Source organism: Pteropus vampyrus, unplaced genomic scaffold (assembly GCF_000151845.1).
Source record: "Pteropus vampyrus isolate Shadow unplaced genomic scaffold, Pvam_2.0 Scaffold49, whole genome shotgun sequence".
NCBI lineage: Eukaryota > Metazoa > Chordata > Mammalia > Chiroptera > Pteropodidae > Pteropus > Pteropus vampyrus.
In genome coordinates this window covers 2,536,263-2,559,933 of record NW_011888830.1, presented here as the reverse complement: position 1 = coordinate 2,559,933, position 23,671 = coordinate 2,536,263, and the positions used below count along the sequence as shown (strand labels likewise).

The 23,671-nt window shown below is 39.4% G+C and overlaps 1 protein-coding gene across 1 annotated transcript in view; it reads right to left on the bottom strand.

Moving 5' to 3' along the window:
• Nucleotides 1–8,836: 8,836 nt before the first annotated feature.
• The window catches only part of UPF2 (UPF2, regulator of nonsense mediated mRNA decay), a 99,353-nt gene continuing 84,518 nt past the window's right edge, over nucleotides 8,837–23,671 (bottom strand). The window contains exons 21-23 of the mRNA XM_023530348.1: nucleotides 16,727–16,868; nucleotides 15,556–15,676; nucleotides 8,837–10,122 (exon numbers count right to left, since the gene is read on the bottom strand). Coding sequence (XP_023386116.1) covers nucleotides 10,113–10,122; nucleotides 15,556–15,676; nucleotides 16,727–16,868 — 273 coding nt within the window. The 3' untranslated portion in view covers nucleotides 8,837–10,112. The remainder of the gene's footprint in view (nucleotides 10,123–15,555; nucleotides 15,677–16,726; nucleotides 16,869–23,671) is intronic.

The following is a 23,671-nucleotide window of genomic DNA, read 5'->3' as shown; positions in this document are numbered from 1 at the left end:
ATAAAAACACAAATGCAAGCCTGCGTATAATCAAATTAGAAGAGCAAAAGACATGAACAAACGTTTCACCAAAGAGGAGAAATGATGGCAAATAAACACATGAAAAGATGTCTAACGTCATTAGCCATTACGGAAATGCAAATTAAAACTACAAAGAGACACCATTAGACACCTATTATAGTAGCTAAAATATAAAACAGTGATAAGATCTAATGCTGACAAGGATGTGGAAAAATGAGATCTCTTATATATTGCTGGTGGGAATGTAAAATGGCACAGTTGTTTCTTCTGAAACTAAACATGCGCTAACCATATGATCTAGCAGTTGTACTCGTTTGCCTTAGAGAAATGAAAACTTACATCCGCACAAAAACTAAACACATACACTAAATTGTACATTTAAAAATGGTTAAAATGGTAAATTTTATGTGTATTTTACCACAATTATTAAATAAAACCTAGTACACAAGTATTCATAGCAGTCTTATTTAGAATAACCCCAAACTGGGAATAACCTAAATGTCTTCAGTGGGTGAATAGTTAAACAAACTGATACATCCATACAATGGGATACTTCTCAGCAATAAAAAAGAAAAAGCTATTGACACATGCACCAACTTGGATGGATTTCAAGGGCATCACAGATCCATTCTGTATGATTCCATTTATATAATATTCTCAAAATGACAAAACTATAAAGATGAACCCAGTTTAGCAGTTTCCAGGTATGACGGTTAACATTATGTGTAAAACTGTACCAGACTCAAGGATGCCCAGATCACCACACACATTATTTCTGGGTCTGTCTGTGAGGGTGTTTCTGAAAGAGAGATTAGCACCTGAATCAGTAGCCTGGGTAAAGAAGACCCACCCTCACCAGTGTGGGCCTTGTCCAATCCACTGAGAGCCTGAACAGAACAAAAATAGGAGGAAGGCAAATTCGTTCTCTTTGCTTGACCTGTCATCGTCCTCTCCTGCCCTCAGACATCAGCACTTCTGGTTCTTGAGCTATAGGACTCGGACTGAATTACACCACTTGCTTTCCTGCATCTCCGGTGTGCAGAAGGCCTTCAGAATTGCATGAAACAATTCCTGTACTAAATCATACGTGGATACAGAGAGCTCCTCTGGCATTGGTACAGTTCTGCATCTTGATGGTGGTGGGGTTACACAAATCTATACATAACATTGTGTAGAACCACGCTCACACACACACACGAACGCATATGTAAAAACTAGTGGAAACTGAATAAAGTCTGTAATCTAGTTATCAGTACTGAATCAATGTCAATTTCCTGGTTTTGATATTGTGCTATAGTCATATAATGTCACTACTGCTGGAAAAAGGATGAAGGGTTTGCCTGACTATTTTTACAACTTCTGGTGAGTCTGTAATTATTTCCAGATAAAAAGTTCTTAAAAAGTAAAATGGAACCTGGGCTTTTGTACTTCTTTTAGACCTCCTCCCCAGGAATACAAGGGTGTTGCCCAACTTCCACGCATCTGACCTCCATATTTGTTTTCATGTCAGAGGCTATAGGACCTGAGAACACTAGGAGCCCAGGTGGAAACACCGGATGGCAACGGAGGGGACAAGGACACCAAAGTCACGTAGAGCTGGCATTAGGGAGCTCAACGCTCTTCTGCCAGCCACAGATCTCTCCCGCCTTCTGCTTCTCTTCCTATAGGCTCTGAGGGGGCTGTGTCGGCCAATGGCACCTTCCCCTGGTTCCCACTGCAGTGGGCAGTGAAGTGCATGGGGAAAGACTGGACAAAGTCCTGGGGTGGGGGAGGTTTTCAGGGTGCTGAGTCTTTAGGAAGTGGGGCGGGGGGCCTAGAGCCCCTGGGAGGGACAAGAGAACCTCCAGCCTGATCCAGGTAAGCAACAACCGCAGACACCTGCAGCTGGCCTGCCTCTGTTATGTCTCCCCAGTCTCTCATAAACAGTGCAAAGCACACAAACAGCACTCAAGGTGAAAGGAAAGGAAAATCCAGGTCAGGCAGAACAGAGGCAGAGATCAGTTCGCAGTCAGCCCCTTAAGGTCACCTCCACAGCCCTCTGGCCAACATCTTTGCCTGCCTACCTGCAGACTAGGAAGTCTCCAGGAACCAGGTCCATTTGGCAGTGGCCATTTTTACTGGCAGCTTGTGAAAACATTAGGTGTGGAGCCAGGCTATGCAAACTACTTGAAGGAAGTAGGAACCTCCTGGCAGCTGTCCCTCTCAATGAATGACACTACCTGGGGACTGTCTGCCTGTGCTCCCTCTCGGTACTCCCCCACCCAACTGCTCAGGCCAGGAGGCTCCTCATCCCACCTGCTCCCACATCGACTCCATCCCCAAGTCTTCTCAGCAATACCTGGGAAATGTGTCCTGAATCTGTCTCCTTCTCTCCACTGTCACCCGCACGGTCCCTTGCCCAGGCAGGCTCCTGCCACACGCTCCTCACAGGACCCCCCATTCTACTTTAGCTCTTTCAATCTTGCCCTCCACTCAGCAGTCAGTGATCTCTTAAAATAAGATCAGATCAATCATATGACACCTGGGAGGAAATCCGACTTTCGCTCTGGCTTACAAAGTCCTATCAGGTGCGGCCCTGCCTCTCCAAACTCCTCTGCTTCCTCCCTCCCCGTCCTCCTGGTTTTCCTTCCGTTCCTCAAACAGGCCATGCTCATCCCTTTCTCTCTCATCTCCTCGTCTGAGATGCGCCTCCCCCGCCTTCCAGGAGCTGACCCTGTCCTCAGGTCTTGGCTGAGCCTCCTGTCTCACAGGGAGGCCTCCCGCACAGGCCCAATCTCAAGAGGCCCGTCAGTCACAGCATGTCAGCAGGCAGAGCACTGGGGCTGCAGTCTAGGTCTCAGGGAAGCAGACCCCAAGGAGTTTGGAGCACAGGACGTTTATGAGGGAGCGCTGTTTCAACCACTGCGGAGGGGCAAGTCAGCCGTGGTGTAGGCTCAGCGACAGCTCGCATGAGGGGCTGTGCGGCTGGAATGGCTCTTGAATTGCCAACTTGGGTCAAGGATGGCCAAGCCTTCCTAGGCCCACACGGATCAGTCTTTGCATGTGGGCCTCCCTGGGCCAGCTCCAGCAACATCTGCAGCTAAACCCACCCCAGAAGGAGCTGACAGCTGCAGGCCACCTGCCAATAGTGCACCTCCAGAACAAGGCCTTCGGCGGAGGCAGTCTGGACAGTGCATCACCGTGTCCATCACAGCTTATCTATATTTGATATTTTTCTTCATTTCTCTTTATTATGTGTTTCTTTCTCGCCTGGCACATAAGCTCCATAGAAGCAGGATTTTGCCTTGTGTATCTTCAGCCTAGCACACAGGTGTTGAATGAACGCTTTCCATTCGATTTTCACGACCACCCTGGAAAATTCGTAATTTGTCATGGTACAAATGAGTTGGATGAGGCTTAGGTTAAGAAACTTACCCAGTGGGTGGCAGGACCAGGACCGCAGTTGGCTCTGTCTAGTTCGCAGCCAGCACCCTCCACCACACCGGAATCACGGGACGGGGCGGCGAAGGAGCTGGTCCTGTGCTGACGCGGGAGGGTACACATTCCGCATGCGGCTTTGAACAAGATTATAAATTACTGAAGGATTTGGGTCATTCCCTATAATTCCTCATAGTCTCAATGTTTAATCAATGGCCCCTGAGCACACAGAAGTCCTGGTAAACGTGGGTTCACTGATTTGAAAAACAACTCCCGCAGGCCCTTGTGCTACACATGTAAGTGGGTGGTTGGAACTGATTAAACTGAGGAACAACTCTGCTTTCTCATTTCAAAACTGCGTTCTGTTTGGCTCCCTTCACTTCCTATTCTTTGTCAATGTCCTTTCAAGGACCCCAGAAAAACCCACTTCGGTTTCAAGATGACACTGGAGCATTTTCCTGGCTCACTCTGCTCAAAGAAAAGTCACCAGCCTGTACCGTTTTGAGGATTCCCGGCGTTCCAAACGGCACCTTGGGGTTTTGTCACTCTGACCCCCGACCACGATACATCTCAGAAAAACACTCAGGTGGTCTGACCCAACAGCCTACTCATGTCTGGGGACGTTGGAGGACTCAGAAGCTGTCACACTTTTAGAGTCATGAACTAGGACCACCATGTATTTCTCCTTAATATTCAAGTCAACCACCAACTCCATTATTGGAGAAGAGACATAAAAAAATTTTCATGAGAAAATACAAGGTTTACGCCTGAATCTAAATAGCCAGTGGTCTCTGGGGGAAATGAGGACATTATTTCTCTATTTGACAAGGACATGGGATTTGATCCAGGCCAGAGTCACCAGAAGGGTGGCATTCCCACCGCTATTGAGGCACATTTTTTCCTGGGCAATAGTTTATTGGAAATCCTGTGTGTGATTTTAGCCACCCAGGTCTGAACTTGATATTCACTCTCTGCACACTTGAAAGCTTTATTAGTTCTTCAACAGCAGAGCCTGCTTGGTCAGTTTTGGACCCAACACTGCATCTGGCACACAGAAGCTGCAGTAGTAATACTGCTGTCACCACTTAACCTTTACTGAGCACTCACTACATAACAGCTGCTGTGTTAGGACCCTCATGTCCATTATCCCATTAATTTCTCATATAACCCTAATAAGTTATCCCCATTTTACAGAAGAGAAAACTGAGGTCTAGAGGTTAATTCCTACCCAAGGTCATACAGATAGGAAGTATCAGAGCTGGTTCTCAATAAACATCTAATGAGTAAGTGGCCAGTGGTCAGTTTGGCACCTTCCTGCCCCTCGAACATAATAGGTATCACCTGCCTCTGGGTCTCTACTGAAAAAATGTCCCAGACCTGCGCGCCCCCTAATGGCTAGTGTATATAGGTGCACACAACTCGGGGGATAGGGAATATATGAAGCCCACCAGTTCACCTCTTAGATCACAAAGCAGAGAGATCACAGAACTAGAATGACGTTCTCTGCCCACCAGTCCAGATGAGAAATTACCCACCAGCGCTGACCTCAAAGTGGCCATGCCACTATCTAGGGTCACTGTGAACTGGGGACATGGCAGACTGGTGGGACCTGTTTCCACTTTCTAAATTCCTGAACTCGACTGATCAAGCCAGACAACTGAGAGTTACGGTCAGACAGCATTCAGGTCAAGTGCAGAAGTCCTGTTCCGAATGTGGCAGGGGCAAGTGGCTTGTAACACGGCCATGCACTCCTCCTGGGGTTGAGCAGATTCCCTCACGGCCTAGGGGGAAGCACTTACAGAGCACTTCACAGGGGCCCCCATTTCTAGCCTTACACTCCTATACAAGGGGCTCTGCTTGTCTCTTTTACAAAAACAACGGCAGAGTAACCCCCTCCTCTAAAACTCACTTTTCCCAGGAGGTAAGCAGGCAGGCGGAGAGGCTTTTTTGATAAAGCTCAAGAAAAGCACCTAAATTGAATCGGGGGTGGGGAGGACAGCAAGGAGGTGAAGCCTGAACTAAATCTTGAAAGGTAAGTAGCAGGAGCCAGGTAGTAAAGAGGAGGGCATTCCCGGCAGAAGAAACAGCAAATGCAGAGCTGTAGTAACAGTAGCTACCACCAAACGAATCCTTCCTATGTGCCACTCATTGCAATAAGCGCTTTATAGATATCATCACTTAAATTCAGTTTTTCACTTCTTGTCTGCTTCCCCTACTGTAATGTCAGTCCCAAAAGAGCAAGGCCACCTCTGTATCTCCAGTGCTTAGATCAGTGCCTGGTATATAGAACGGGGTCAATTAGTATTTCTCAACAAATCTTTCTCTTCCCAAAGTCACCAAGTATTTATATACAACCGTAACTCCAAAATAAAACTGTCTATATATTATCATGTAGGAACCAAAGAAAGGGTAAAAAACATAAGTACTGGTACACATACATGCACATACTCAACAGAATTCGAAATGCATTTCCTGGTAACTATAAAATTGGAACCATTTCCAAGGAAACAAACATTTATTTTCAAAGTTACTTCTCCAGAAAGAAGCATATCTACTGAGATAACAGAAGATGGCTAAATGTCTTTTGGATTTCCAAAGGTTAAAAAAAAAAAATCACATTTAAATAAGAATGTCAAAAATGTGATTTTACTTATATAGAATGCTTAGTATTTTAAAATTCAAATTACTTCCACCTCTATTTTATTTTCATTCAAAACAAGTCTAGGGAAGAACACCAGACTGAGAACTTGGACAGCTACCCCCAGGGGCCAGCCATAGAGTAAAAGAGATGTTCTAATGAGAGCTTGTATAGATAGAATATTTGGAATTGTTTAAAAACCAAACTTCAGAAACAAACTTACAGCTATGTGGTAAACCTCACATTTAAAACCTGAGAGAACCCAATTTTGGATAACTGAGTGAAGGAAGTGGCCCTCCCCCAGATAATTCTTAACGCTCCTGGGGAGCAGCCATGATTTCACAGGACAGACCCCTTGACCACAGATCACTGGTCCAAGGACAGACGACTGTGACAAGCTTGAAGCCAACAGCTCTTTGGGTAGGCACACTTGGTTGCCGAGTCAGTCATCTCCCTATCTGCAAGATAGAAAGCTCAGGAGCTCATGGCAGCCAAGTTTAAAGTGAGTGTCATGGACTGAATTGCACCCTCCACCCCCAATTCACAGGTTGAAGCCCTATCCCCACCTCCAGTGTGGCAGTACTTGGAGGTGGGACCTTTAAGGAGGTAAATATGGTTAAATGAGGTCATAGAGGTGGGTCCCTAACCTCATGGGACTGCTGTCCTTATAAGAGGAAGATACCAGGGATGTGCAGAAGAAAGGCTGTGTGAGGACACAGTGAGAAGGTGGTCAGCTGCAAGCCAAGGAGAGGCTTCACTGCAAACTGACAATGCTGGCACCTCAGTCTTGAGCGCCATGAGAAATAAATGACTACTGTTTAAGCAGCCGTCTGTGGTATTCTGTCATAGCAGCCTGAGCAGACTGAGACAGTGAAGAATGATGCTGAGGAGCAGAATGAACATGTGAGTTCTGACTGCATTTAGTTATTTCTAGAGCTCGACAATATTCTTGTGTTGATTTCAAACTTTAGGATACTTACAACAATCTCCTGTGAGTTTAGCAAATTCAAATTAGGTATCTTTCGTCTGCAACTAAATAACACGATGGGTTTCTGGGTAGCTGGAAGTTTACCCCGAATGTAAAAAAACCTTAAAACCATTTTAAAAGGGAACCTGAGATGTATTTTCTTTCTTTTATAATAAAATATTTTTTAAAAAACCATTATCTCAGGTATTCCGAGTACTACAAAGATATTTTATGATATGGACAGAGTTATTAAAAAATCTTGAGGTCTCTCTCTCTTGGCTGCTGGCCTCACCAATCCTGGTCTATTTCCTTCCTATAATGAAGCTATTTCTGCTAATCACAAAACTCTGACACCACCAATGACTGATCTTACTGCACCTCTCAGGATGATTCCCCATTGAGAACTGAGTCGTTCTTCCAATGCTAACATTCCACACCTCCCAGGATAACCAACCGGGGCCTCCCAGAGGTCTGCACCACGCCGTCTTGTGTTTCTCTATCTTAAGCAGATTTTACTTTTCTAGTCTTGCTTTTGTCTATTATCTGTATTCTTCTGTCTGGCTGCCAGTTTGCAATGAATATAAGAGCATGCAAGGGGCCTGGGCACCTCTCACAGGCTGGTACAAGGACTCACCTGGACAGAGTTAGGTTCCCAGAGGCCTTTTTAGCTTATTAGTCCCCCAAAAGGAATCAGTGGATCAAAGGGCAAAGTCTGACAGCTAACATCTGATTTGTTAACATCTGCTTCCTTCAGTGGATTCTGAGAGGCCTAAAAGATGGACAAAGCTATCACAATCATAGTGTTCTCAAAAATGTAGACCTTTCATCTCATTTAAAAAATACATATAGCAAGCTTCTTGGTGGTTAACACAGAACCTATTTACATATCACTGATCTTTTGGTCACCAGTAAGCTATCATTGTCACAGCAATCTAACTGAATGAAGTATCGATGTTGCAGACCACCCTATTTGATCCACTTGTCATGTTTCCCAAAACATGTTACACCTATGAGTGATCTTGTTTTCTAGATGACAGATGAAAGGTGAATGAAGGTGAATTACCACAGCTGACATTCAGATATTCTCTGCCTTGTGCGTGATATATAGTACAATCATCCCTGGCTCCCCGAACAATTTAAAACTTAGACATATGAAATGACCAAACTTGTCAACCATTCTCCCCAATACAGAATAGAGTAACAGCATACAGGACAGTGATGAACATGGTGAAGAGGGTTGGAAAATAGGGTTAACAGAATTAAGTAGAGTTTTGAAACTCCCTTTTATTATTCAAATTCTATCTTTTCAAATTCTAATGACTCAGCTGAATTTTAGTTATTTTAGCAATAATGAGTACAGTCACTCCTTTGAACTGTGTAAGCCTTGGAAAGCAACTGAAAACAGTGGTTCTTGTGATTCGTTTCTGCCTTGTCTGCCTCAGAGGCTCTGTCACCCCTGCTGCACACACTCGGGTGAAATCATGACCACTGCCCCATGCTAGACTGTGCTGTCCCAACATTTTCCATCTTAACCAGCTTTAAGCCTATTCTAAGAATGTTTATTCCACTGGACTCCACAGGCTACTTTTTGTACTGACCCAAAGGTAAGCTGCTAACTCAGGCGCCCAGGACAACAATGCAGAATACAGATGCTGAAGCGAGAGCAACGCTGCTGGCGACGTGCTGAAGAAATCGCCTCCCAGCCCATATAAAACACGAAGACGACCGTGGAAGACATGAGTTACCCATTTAATAGGTTTCCCAAACCAAATAAAACGCAACCACACCAGATGTAAATTACAACACTTTATTGCAGCATCGGCAAAGGTCAGATTTCTGAAGCTGGTGAAGATCGGGCAGCATTTCCATGTGAAATGTTACAACTTTACAGGTTTTGTTTCTTATTTAATTCTACATGCAGAAACTGAAACATGGTAAAAGAAAAAATGCAAAATAGCTAGAAAAAAGATGTAATCAAGTTGTAGCATACAGATGTGCTCTTTAACTAAATTTACTATGCCTACTGGAAAGCAAACGAAAGACAACTATCCTAATAAATTAACAGATTGCCAGAAACAGACTAAGAACCCTCATTTCTATTTGGGGGGAGGGGTGAGAACAAAACAAAACAAAAAAACAAAAGCAAAATAAAAGCTCTACTGTTTCCATACTTTGTTTAGAGACAGAGGCTGTAAACCCATGAAGGTCAACAAAATCTTCTGATCCACTTCTTGTTGTCCTTCGTCCATTTTCTGTGCATGCTGACTGGCATGTTGTTTTCAATGATACTTACAATGGGCTCAGTATCCCTCTTCTCAGGCTGGTGTCAGACTTCCCTAAGCCATCTGAATCCATGCTCTTTGCATACTAACAGTCTTCACATTTTTCTTTTACCCCAATAGGCAACTTTATATCACTGACTCTGATGGATAAAACTGATTTTTCTCCCTCATCCCTTGTTCCTCTTGAAACAAATTCCTACACAAAAGCCTTCCTGGTGGATTATCTGGTATTTGGATATCTTTCATCATTTTGTTGTCCTGCATGTAAGTTTTTACTAGAAGATTTTACTGCTTGCTCTATACTTTTCTACTGTAGTCCTGGAGCCCCCAAATGTATCTTCTTCCAACATGGGATGTTCAATTCAGAGACACTGTAACTCAAATCAAGTTTAAAACTCAAGTTCATTTCCCCCATACCATTACCATTACAACCATTTCTTCTCCGGCTCAGTCATCTCATTGACACATTGACGCTCTTCTGGGTATAACTGCTCAGTAGTCAAGTTAACCATCTCATTTCTTGACTGCCATTCTCAAGAGAAGATTAACCCTCACGTGATTTCCATTACAAAAGGCTGTTTATGCCTTATCTGGAAGCGTGGGCTTGTTCCGTTGTTGGCAGAGGCTGCTGTTTCCGCCTCACGGCCCCAGCCTGTCCCAGGTTTGGATTCGCAACTCTCTAGACCGACATGCTGAGATGTGTCCACTGCTCTCGCTCAATTGCTGGAGGACTCCACTATCCACAACATCAGATACAGGACCTAATGAAATGACACGTGCTGCTGGGTCAACGTCTCCTAGAGGCACAAACAGGGCAATGTTAAAGAACTAGGACAGAGGACAAACCTCCGGCAAGAAAAGAACGCCTAAACATCATCAAGCACTGTTTATTGCCGTCTCCAGACAAATGAGTGCTTTTAAAGGAGCACACAGACTCCTACTAGAGTAGACGCAGCAGGAGCCTGTAGGGGGCACTAACAAGAGCAATTCTGACAGTGACCTGGGTATCCTTCCTATCACTTCTTTCTAAGATGCAGAGAACTTGTGGTTTGTGTTATGGTGAAGTGTGTACTCCCAAAGCTCCTATGTTGAAGTCTAACTTCTAGTACCTCAGGACGTGACCTTATTTGGAAACAGGGTCACTGCTTATGTAATTAGTTAAAATGAATAGGATGGGCCCCTAATCCAGTACTATCTTTTCCTTACAACAATGAGAGATTTGGACACACTCACAGGAAGAATGCCACATGAAGATGAAGGCAGAGATCGTAGGATGGTGCTGCAGGAGCCAAGGAACACCAGAGATTGTTGGCAAACCACCAGAAGCTATGAGAGGGGCACAGAACAGATTTCTCCTCACTGTCAGAGCCCTCAGAGATAACCAATCCTGCAGACACCTCAGCCTTGGATTTTTGGCCTCCAGAACCGTGAGACAAACAGTTCTGTTGTTTAAGTCACCCAGTTTGTGGCACTTTCTTATGGAAGCTCTAGAAAACTAACTGTTTTTCACAAGCAAGCTACATTAACAAGAAACTTTCGAAGAATAAAATGCAAGTATGAAAAAGTATATCTTCAGCTGGATAGATCCATAACTTGTGCAGAACTGAACTAAATGGAAAAAAGATCAATAACTCAAGTATTCTCTGAGAGAAATAAAGAGAAAATTCTCTCTCCTGAAATCAAAACAAAGTAATGGTCCAAAACAGAATACTTTAAATAATGCAATGAATGAAAGAAAAAAATGCTCATAGTCTTTGATAAGCAAGATACACCTACATTACTAGTTATAGTGTAGGGGGTGTCACCTGACTAATTTATAAGCAAACAATGAGAGGTTTAAAAATCTAAGAGCCCAAAAACTACTTACAACTTATACTTTGGATTAAATGCTAATTTAGGAGGAACTTGCTATTTGATAACAACACTATCACTTATTTAACCCTACGATAAGGACACAAAGAGAATATCTAATAAAAAGTGCATACCCTCCTTATTAAGATGGATTTAAAAAGGTCTGATAGTATAACCCCTTGCTACTCAGAGTCTGGTCCACATTCCAGCAGCTTTGACATCACCTGAGAGCTAGTGAGAACTGAATCAGCACCAGTAACCTAATAAAAGTCAAGATGATTAAATTATATATTTTAAAGCTTGAGGAGCACTGGTGCAATCCATATGAACTGGTAGCATATAAACCATCTTAATATGAACACTTGCCAAAGATGCCAAACTTCTGTTTTTTTCAACACTACTGGAGTAAAAAACAACCTAAGTCTTGTACTATGAGACACATGGTTAATTGTTTTACTTAAAGCATTTTAACTCATTATAAGCAAATGCCTATACTTTGTTAGAGCATTACTGCCCAGTGAGAAAGGCTGATATTGTAACTTACAGCCCTATTTCAATCCTGATTAAAAAATGTGAAAATCATAAATAGTGTTTGGAAGCCTTATCAAAATCCACAAATAAGGAAAACATTAAACTGCTTTAATAACAAGTTCCCAAATAAATTTCCCTTTATCTGCCATGTAACGTCAACAATATTAATAATTAATCTTTTTAAAAAGCACTAGCCGATTTAAGAATCAAACTGAAAAGTTTCTTAGACCTCACAGAATTTTCTTTTCGCTCCTTTGTACAAGAATTCCTTGCTCAGCATGTTCTCCTTAAAGGTATGTGATAAACCGTCTATATACACATTTCTACTAAGTCTGGCCCAGCTAAAAATAGAATAAAGAGGAGTCAAACCACTAGGAGGCTCCACCCCATCAATTATGTTCTTTCAAATGACTACATTTCTTCACTTAAAACTTATGATTAAAAAAATGATAAAGAACATTTGCTCAAAATGCTTGAAAACTCACATTTACACATCTGCTTCTTCCTCTACACTGTTCATCCACACCTGCATTGTAACAGCACAGGTTTTGAAAATAGGACAAAAGGGCCTTTACAGAGGGCTGTTTTAAGAGTGAAGGACAAGTGATGATTTTTTTTCTTTGAGTTACAATTTTAAGAGATTTAAAACAGGTAGAATGGGTCGCTCAAGAGTTGGGACTCTTACAAAATCAAGAAACAAGAGGAAAGAAGAGTTAGGGAGCAAAACACAGAGAAAGTTTATTAAATGACTACACATAGATTTTTAAAAGGCCTTTTGCCCATTCCACAAGTACTTACTGAGCATCTATTATGTGCCAGGCCCCAAGAGCTATGAAGGAGCTATAATGGCTTTGCCTCTGCCCCCAATCTCACAGGGGACAGGGACAAGTTAGCAGGTGATTATCACTGTCTATGAACAGACAGTGAACAAGGGCAGTGCATACATGGTGACCTTCGTCAGACTTTAGAACACTGAGGTGAGACCCGACAGAGGAGCAGGAGCTATCCAGGAAAAGCACGAGAGGGTTCCAAAGAGAAGCAAAAAACCATAATAAGAACTAAAAGGCCAGCCTGGTTGGGAGAAGGGGAAAAAACCAGCAATGTATAAAGCCAATAAGGTAAGTGCACCCCCATCGTGCAGAGCCGTGTTAACCAGGTTTGGATATGAGGAGTTTGGACTTTATCCTACAAGCCATGAGGACTCACTGAAGAGCTCACATAATCAAAGAGCAGATTTGCATTTTAGAAAAAACGCTGTGGGTATAGCAAAGAGAATGAAACAGAAGGGGTTGAAACTAGAGAGTGAGACGTAGACCAGGAGGCTGTTTAGCAGTAACTGAATGAGAGTGGATTGTAGCTGGATCTAGAATTTCTCAGTGGAAGTAGAATAAAATGGGCAAGTGTAAGAATCATTCAGCAGTAGAACCAGAGGACTTGTTAATTAACTAGATATGGAAATTGAGGGAGAGAAGAATTTAAAGTAAAATCTCCTTTCTAGTTTGGATGACTAGGTGGGCAGTGTTTCCATTCGCTGAGCCGGAGAACACAGTAGAGAGTGGCTTGGGGGCAGGGGACACACGAAGGTTTATGTTCCCACGAGACATCTGGGTGGCTGTTTAGAAAACAGTTGAATATACAGTTAAAAACTAGAGACGGAGCATCTCCAGGCAAAGGCAAGTCCAGAAAGGAGTCAGGAGACAGGAGTAGCAGGCGTCAGGGATGGAAGAGGAGACAGCAGAGTCGAGTCAAGGGAAGAGAGTTTGCCAAGAAGAAAAGGAGGGCCCACATGCTCAGTACTCTGAGATAGCCTACGAGACCCCTGAAAAAGACTAGGAGGCGGCTGGGGGGAAGGCAGTTTCAGTGAAATGGCAGGGGAGGTAGCAGACCAGAGTCAGTGTGACAAAGAAAGAACAAATGTAGCCAGTTCTTCAAAGTTGGGCTAACCGGGGGTCTTGAAGGAGGAAGGAAAACAGAATGGTAAATGATTTACAAAAATGGCTGAAAAACTGATAGCAAACTAAGAAAGGCATACCTTTGTGTTCATATACATATCCATGAGAGTATATTTAAGTTTACATATCTGTTTTTGTTCCATATTTTTGTTCCCTAGTGCCTAAGAAATGCTTGGTACTTAAACAGACTCACAATCAGTAATTTTTTAAAGAAATATATGACCAGTGCAGAATTAGCTCTTTCAAGTAACTGTACTTGGTTTTCCCACTGGACTGTAAGACTGAGGATTAGAACTTTGACCTTTACTACTTTTTAATTTGCCATAGTGTACCCACGGTGGATGCTGGATTCATGTAAGCTCACAGGAGCAAATCCTACTGCAGATATCAATTATGCATCGAATATCATACTTATTGATTATGTAAAGTCACCCAAACATTTAGAAGTTAGGAAAAGACACTATAGGTACAATATGACTGGAGAAGGGATCAGGTATTAATAGAAATAATGGTGTTCAGAGATGCTAAGCTGCAATACGGATAGGAGAAGTAGATGGAAAACACCAAGATAAAAATATTCTAACAGTTCTATCCTCCAATCAAGAGGCAAGAAGAGGAAAGAGGTATTATCAAGACCACTATGATATATATTTAAAGCTACTCTAATAAAATACAAAAGCAGGAAACTAATATTTTCATGGCATGTTAACCTACTTACCTTCTTCTACAATTAGCAATAAAAAGTTTTATTAGGAGACTTTAATGAAGTTTAGATAATTAAAAATAACCTAATATCTTATTATGCCTAATTAGATGGGTTTGTACAGCATTTATAAATTAGATATCTAAAAACATTACACTCAACAAATGTTGAAAAACAGATTGCTAAACTGTTACAACAACCAGTTTTTCTAAACTGCAATTTGATTAGAGTTGTCTGAGCATATAGTTAAAAAAAAATGTTATCAGGAACACACGAATATGTTTAGTGAGTAAAAAAGACATAAGCTCTAACATCTGCAATTCCCCAATGCTACTCTTCTCAACAATGTACTCGTCCTGGTACTCCTGGCACACTCCCTTCTACACTTGGCAGCCTGGCCCCAACAAGATGGTGACATCTTGGGCCTGATGTATATCCTCAGTCTAAACACTAATACCCTGAGGAGGAGGATCAGTAAATGCAGCAAAGCCAATGTCACTTCTGATCACGACCCAACCACAAAACAGAACATTGAGCTGATGGTATGGGTCTTTAGATCAGATCCAAGAAAAACTTTAAATAGCTTTATTCCTTAAAAAGAGATGAATGAGGCTTTATTAAACATCTTCTATGTGAAATGCCTTATAGAGTTTTAATTATTTCACATTAAGCAACTCAAGTTCAACTAGAACTGGCATAAGTCCCAGCAGGACATTTTATATAATTAACAAAAAAACCCAAACAAAATACCTCAAAACAAACTCAACCTGCATGGTTGAAAGTCTAGTACACAGGTTTTGAGTTTTGTAAACATTAAAATGACTTAACATTGACCTGAGAGATCCTAACACAAGGCCTATGATTTTTCTCAAACTGATCTATAGCAGGTTTCTCTACAAATACAAAAGGGTTAAATTTACCCAGAGAAATCCACTTGGAAAGAGTGAAAGCCAAAACCAGTGGCTGAAATCAAGATTAAAAAAAAAAACAAAACAACACACACAAAAACCCAAAAAACTGTAACCACTGTACAAACAGGTTTTCTTTTCTCAAATATCTACAACTCAAAGACTTTTCTATTTTGCTAGGAGTTAGGCCTGTAGAATAAGTACAATGCAGGACTATCTAACGTGTTCACATGGACATCATGAAAAACAAAGTTAACCAAGGGAGAAATGGAGAGGCCGTCCTACCTCCCACCAGTCTTAAAGATTAGATCCGCATTAGGCGCTCCCTTTGGATGCTGGTATCGCGGCCGCCGCTCCCGATTGGTATTTGCCGGAGCTGGGCGCTGGGCAAGAGACTGCAGCATTTCTGTAGTGAGGAGCAAAACAGAAAAGGCAGTGAACTCTGGTAAATGTACCCTACCCCATGAAAGCAATCAAGAGATGAGATGTGCTCTTCAACATCCAATGTCCCCCTATCATCATCTAGCCACTATATAAGTTCTTGTGAGGCAGTAAAACAGTAACAAAAGCAATATAGTACAGTAATTATATTGGTTCAAATCCCAGCTCTGCCACTTATTAGCTGTGGGACTTTCAGTTCAGTTTCCCTAAATGTAAAATGGGGATAATAATAAACATTTATCTCATAGAATTGTTGTGAGATTAAATGCTCTGGAAAAGCATACAAAACAGTGTCTGGTGCACAATAAGCACTCACACTGTCAGCTATTACTCTTCATTATTAGGAGTGCTGGGTGTCAGCTAGAAGAGGAGATTCTAAAAGTGGGACTTGAAGAAAGAAAACCAAGTATTTATTTACATAACAATCTCTTGCACGAAAAGCAGTTTGTCAGTACAATGCTACATAAACAGCCATATTATGGCTTGAAAATCTGGGTGCCACAGAAATGCCTAAAGGCTGGTTTATGAGGTGTCCATGGACTCTACACATAAGGTTCCAGTTAATCCAAGAGTGCTGAACATGTCTGCATAAAACTAGAATCCTAATTTGGGCATATCCTCAAGTCTGAAGGAATATGGGGTCCTTGAGACCAGGATTCCCAAATAGACAAAAGAAAATAATACTTGAGTTAATTTGCTCACAGTTGACTGACAACTGTCAACTGTGGGGTGATTAAACACAAATTATTATCTCACTTGCAAACACAGCTCTAACAGTGTGGAATCTAAATAATTATGGAGTTAGCAAATTATGATGAAAATTACATTGTTGTTACTTTAAAAATAAGTGAGAGAAAAATGACAATAGAATGAAATATTAAAAACAATCAGCTTCTCAGATTAAATATATACAAATATGGCATGGAAAGGTCAAGAATAACAACTCTGATATTCTATATTTAAAAAACCTAAAAGGCATCAAAATTTTCCACCTGTCCTGTAAGTGATTTTATACCTTGATAATCTTCCTGTTCTTGCCGTTCATTGATATCTAATGTGAGCTTTTTCATCCTCATCCTCTCTTCTTGTTCTGCCTGTTGCTGGTTCCAATGATTTGCAGCAAGTTGGGAAGACATGGGCACATTAAGAATCTTAAACTGAGGAGAAAAAAAGAAATCACAAATGCCTTGAGAAAACTGAGAGAATAAACTATTTCAAAAAACAAACAAACAAACAAACAACAACAGTAAGTAGAATTAAATGAGTTTAGAAAAATGTCTTTCTTCTCCTCTAAGTCAATAAAGATGGTAAAATATAAGAACATAAATAGATAATGGCATTACTCTACTAGAGAAGGCTGGATGGAAAATGGAGGCCATCAAGTTCCAGCTCCATGAGAAGCAGAAGCTCCTCTTTCCTGCATTCTGTTTGGAGGTACACGTGACCAACAGGGGATCATTTTCCATCCTGCAGTCCCTATTATGTATGAGTAACTGCCAGAAAGGCTTTATACAGCAAGCTGTAATCTGCATCCTTTCTGTTTCTATCCTCTGGAACCAGTTCTGTGCTCCTCAACTGTAGAGGCCAAATCCAGTCCACCTTTAGTATAAATAGACCTTCATTTTGCTAAAGCTAGCTATGATAATGGAAAGGAAGAAGAGTCAGGAAAATGACCTACATGATCTATTTCTCTGTGATGAGAGAGAGTCCTTATCTTTGGAATGTTTTTGTTTTTAGCAGGATGCCCCTGGTTTAGGATTGTGCAAGGTAAATGAACTCAGATAGAATCTATGGATTTATGAGCCATGAAGCCCAGAAAACTGTTAAGTTAGCTATGTAACTCTCTGAGTAATAAACAGAGATGTTTCATAACCTAAATTCTGTCTGCTGTGGATAACTTGCACCCTAAGAGACATCTTCTAATACTCTGGACCAAAGGCATGTCTAAGGAAGAAAGGAACGATGATGCATGTTCTAGGTTCCTCCTAAAATGTAATACCTGGAACACTAAATGTTCCAGGTATGGTGTTTCTGGCCTGGTGCATTCAGTGTTCCAGGTATTACATTTTAGGGTGTGAAACTCTACAAACCCAACTAACTATATTTTATTTTTATCACAGCAGACAGTTAAATATCTCACATATAAAAATATGAATACATCTAAGGTAGTCTATGTGGCTACCAGCCTAAGAGACCTTACGCCTTCTCCCCAATGAACTTAGTTTCACATGCCCTGCTCTTAGTGGTCCAGTACAAACTTTATGCAAATATCACTTCCTATTATACAAGCTCGAAATCATCTTTTTTAGAACAACTCTAGTGAGGTATACTTAACATACATTAAAACGCACATATTTTAAATGTACATTTGATGAGTTTCAACATAGGCATACCCGTAAGAAAACTTCACTGCAATCAATATAATGAACCTATCACCTCCAAAGGTTTTTCTTGTCTCTTTGTAACCCATCTCTTCCTCTATCCTATTCCCAGGCAACCACTGACCTTTTTGTCACTACTGTTAGTTTGTACTTTCTAAAATTTTATACAGATTAAACCATACAGCACATATTCTATTTTGCCCAGCTTCTTTTACTTAGCACTATAATTCTGAGACGCATCCATGTTATCATAAGTAGCAATAGTTCGTTCTCTTTTATTGTAGAGTAGTATTCTCTTATGAATACACCACAGCTTGTTTATCCATTCACTTGTTGATAGCATTTGGGGTGTTTCCAGTTTGGGGTTATTACAAATACAGTTGTATACTCATGTACAACTAGTTTTTATTTCTCTTAAATAAAAAATATTAGGAATAGAAAAGCTGGGAATAGTTGGTAAGTTTTACTTTTTAAGAAACTGTGAAAATATTTTCCAAAGTGCCTATAACATTTTACATTCCACGAGCAGCATAGGTGAGTTCTGGGTCTTTCACATCCTTGCCAGTACTCAATTTTAAAAAAATTTTAGCCATTCTAGTGAGCATGTAGTAATATTTTCATTTCCTAACAACTAAAATCATGTTTATCATGTTTTAAAACTCAATCTAGAATTATGCTAAAAGTTGACACTGATTTACTGTAGTTTTCATAATGTATTTTTTCCTCTCTTTGAGAAAGGTACTATTTGCCCACTATGAATCTTCTACTGTCCCATTCTGTAAAACTTCCTAAGATTAATGACAACTGTTCTATAATTACATATAGAAGTTCTTTCAGTCATTAAGAATATAATTTGCTTGTGCCTGAACACTGGGACTCACTTAAAGTAAATAAACTATCCCTCTTGACACTATCTAATTTTACCCAATCTTTAATTTAAACTTTCAGGGTGAAATCTTTCTTCTTGATAAAAAGGAAAGTGAATGGTTGTTTTTTCCACAATCTCTTCAAAAGCAGTGGGATTTACTCCTCCTTGTTCTCAGGATCATGATCACAGTCATAGCCTTTTAAAAGACCACCTCATCTTTTTAAATCACATCTCTTTCAAAAATTGCTGGTTGTAAGCTGTTTATTTCTACATTCTGGTGTATATGGTCTGATGATGGTCAATTTTTCCTTCCTCCACAATTAGGAATTCTATGCTATCTTTTTTTCCTGCCCCTTCTCCAGTTTCCTTTCGTTTTCACACTACGATCAGTTCTTTCATGAAATATACACTTGCCAGACAGTGCTACAAAGAAAAACACAGATTTTTGTGTAGTCAGACAGACTGGGTTCATGCCTCAGTTCTATCATCTATTAGCATGACCTAGCAAATCCCTTAAGAACATTCTTTTTCTCATACATAAAATGAAGATATAAATACCACCTTTTACAGTTACTGTGAGGACTAAATGAGATAAAATATGTAAAGTGCACGATATAGTGCCTACCTCATACTAGGTACTCCATAAATATTACCTATTAGTAATGCATTTAAATTTATTAAAGTTCAGAATAGTCTCCCTCACTATTTCCTATACATTCTGAAAATCATAAAATCACAAGATAATTTTAAAAAGTCACCTTAGCAAAATGAGATTGACAACCAACAAGAAGAAACTGAAATCCTTAACTATTTCTGTATACCTGTCCTTAGGCCTGTGTAATTATCTGTATCAGGAATGCATCTGTATCAGATGGTACATGCCCCAACTGTTTATTTCCACTAACAAAAATAACTGAAACAAAGTTAAATAAAATGGCCATCAAACCTTTTGTTTTTCAAAATTCAGGAAAACGCACAAAAAATAAATTAGTAAAAAGAGTTGAGCTCAAAATAAATTTTCTGCTGGACCCTTTACATGCATTTAACATGTGAAACAAAAGTTCATAATAAATTTACTCTGCCTAAACAGTAAAGTTAATGTGAGATGTCATACTAATTCATTATGAAATTCTTTATTTTCAGCACTATTCATGTGGAAAGCACCACTGCATCTGTATTTCCAAAACCAGGTGCTATAACTAATGGCAGAGAAAAAGCCCTACTCAAGTAGACATTGTTAACAGAGTTGGAACAAATTACTGTGATGCAAGAGAATTATGTCAAATTCTAGAAAGACAGACCATAACTATAAGAACAATTCCAGATGAGGTCTTAAAGCAATTTTCTAGTCTTTCCTTAATAGAACAATTGTGAAATCTGGTTAGCAGATATATCTGAGGCACAGATACTCTAAGTAAAACTTAATCTGTCAGTATAAATCAACACAGACAGTGCTACATAAATACATTCGCTTTAAAAATATAATTACAAATAAAAAACTCTCAAATACAGGATGATTTTAATAAATTTTAACTTATTATTTTATTATTTTTATATAGGTAGGAATTCTGAGCAATGTTGAGTACTGTCACAGTGAAATACAAAATATCTATTAGGCTTTGAGAATTATAGCTAAATTTTAAGTCATTCTCTGTTCCTAGTATCAAATAAGATGAAATTATTTGAGATGGTAAAGATAAAGAGAGGTAAAGAAAGTTTGAGTTTCTTAATGTAAATTATAGAACTCACTGTTATAATGCTCTTATTTAATCAACTGATTGGTTTTCCTCTCAGTGGCTTTACTGAATGGTTTTAAACATGTATAAATATATTCAAACACAGAAGTGACATATTACTCTTTTACAAAGTAGCCTAATAAGAAATGTCAATAATTTCCTGCTCACCATGAAATCACAAGTTGCAATTCTAAGATGCTTTTATCTGCCACATTAACACAAAGAGAAAACAGGGTGGCCATTTTTTCCCCTTACTAAGTTCCTGAAAATAATGTTGAGTCTAATGATGTTGGTACTAATCATCCTAATGAAACAGCTTAAAACGTTATAAAGAAAATTTCATAATAATTTCATAAAAAATGTGAAAAAATACAGGCTTTCTATTCATTTCTAAGACTTTCTACTCAATTTCTTCTAGAAAGCTAAATATCTTCTATAGGGAAATAAATAAAAGACAAACAAAAACACATTTTACAACTGAGACAAGTTTTACAAAAGGAAAAATTCTCAAGTATTACGTGCTTTAAGAGTTATCAAATAATAAATAGAGAAAATAAGAGATAAATTTCCTGACACCACCCTCACCAAGTGCCTTCACCATAAAGCTGCTGAGGTACTTTTAAAAGGCAGGTACTATTTTATAGCAAAATAGATGTCAAAAAGATTAAAGTTACTTACACTAGATTTCCTGAACTATGATAATGGCAATAAAGGTGATTTAGGTTATATATGAAACTACTTCATAACTATAGCTGAAACTGGAAAAATATGTGTGTGTAAAACTGGAAAAATATTATGTGTATACACACACACACACACACACACATATAACTCCAAGATAATTTGATTGATGTGTCACTACAGTCAAAAGATATGTACAACAAATCATGACTCCTTATATTAACTGCAAAAAATGGGTTGTTTCCAAGTATTAAACTGTAATATTGTACATTTGCTTAAAATAAACCTCAAAAAATCTATGTGTATACACACACACACACACACACACACACACACACACACACACACACACACATAACTCCAAGATAATTTGATTGATGTGTCACTACAGTCAAAAGATATGTACAACAAATCATGACTCCTTATATTAACTGCAAAAAATGGGTTGTTTCCAAGTATTAAACTGTAATATTGTACATTTGCTTAAAATAATCAAAAAGCTCTTTAAAAAACATTATATAATAATTTTATTTAAAATTTTTGTTTTAATGATCAAAACAGTTTATTTCATTATTCTAATTCAGTGTTTAAATCTGGAAAGAAAGAAAAAATCAACAGCATTATCTCTCTTGCTTTTCAACTACTCACTTCATTGGTGCAAATTTTTATTTTCCTAATGACTAGAGGAGAAAGTTGTTTCTAAGCACAAATTTGGTACACAAAGAAATCTTTCACTTAAGAACTAAAGATTCCTATAAAGGCGACACATTTCGCTTTACTAGAAAAACCGTTGCCACAGAAGGGCCAACACCCAAAAGTCAAATAAAGAAATAAAAGTCAGAACAAAATATACTTTCTTTTTCAGGCCACAAAATACCAGTGATGTTTCTTCAAATAATGTTCCTAAAACTGAACATTTTCCAAAATTCCAAATAAAGTTTCTGAGTCAAAAATTTACTTAATAACCTAGTACTCTGAACTCTCATTTCCTGTTTTAATATTTTAAAATAAAGTTCAGTAAAAAATATTTCCTTAAAAACTAAACAAAATATCCCATTTTAAGAAATAAGGACTTTCAGTTATATGGGTAACAGTATTTAATCTATCTACTTTAAACTAAAAATATTCCTTCTAAGAAATAAGTACATAGTCTTATTTTGAACCATGCAATTTAGAATTTAAGATTGCTGAAATAAATTTATTTTTCAAAGCTCAAAAGTTTTTTAAGGTAGGTTTTGATTTAATTTATGCCTACTCACTCTGAAACACTCAAATGAGGTATACGAGTTGACAAAGGTATAATGAATTTTCATTGTACATCACAAAAAGGAAGGACAAATGAAAAACCTGATTATTTACTCTTGTGTAATTTGATCTTCACAGATATTCCTAAGCCCTCTTCTAGATAAGAAAAATCAAGGCTCAAGAAGAATACCGGTGTAATACAAATGTTCAGTACCTGCAGGGAAATGGGAACCAAGGTACATGAAGTTGCCATGCACTGCCCTTCACAATTAAAAAAATAACCTTTGCTGCCAAAAAAATCTAGTGTTAAGGGCTAAGAGCTTTTAAAGAAAAAAATGAATGAAGCAGACCTATACAACGTGATGACAGAAACAGAAAAGTCTAGCTTCAGAGAAGAACTTAGTCCCAAGAACTCTGAGATTTGAGAATCCTGGTAACTGTGATGAGCTAGCAGTTCCAAGTGCTCTGAGGAGGGCAGTTTTGCAAGACCTCAGTCAAATACCAAGTTTACAGTTGTGATAAGAAAAAACCCTGAGTTTTCTAGAAACTGAGTGGAGAATGGGAGAGTGGAGAAATGGGACAGCTTAACCCTGGCCTGAGGGTGGGACAGGGTGGAATGTTCCTGAAAGCATCATAAATAACCCAAGAGCCTGGGATGGAGGAAAGGCCTGATGACTGAAAGACAGTGTCTGAAAAGATACAGCAGTACTCTGAATCTAAGTCAAAGTCAACTATTAACACAAGTCACAATGTAAAGCCTCTTCCAGCCCTCCATTCCATATTTTGATTGGTGTATAGTTTTTGTATCTCAAGATTTACTTGCACTACAGCAAAATAATGGTATACTGCACAACTTTGATCCTTTGTATAAACAAGAAATTATATGACAAAATTACATAAAATTAATTTAGGCACTATCTCTTTGAAATTGCACTAATAGGGAGGGAGTAAAATATCCCTCCCATCACAGATGACACCTCATTAGAGGTCTTCCCTGATCATCATCTAAAACAGCATCTCCCACTCATCACCTCCACCCCACCCTAGTC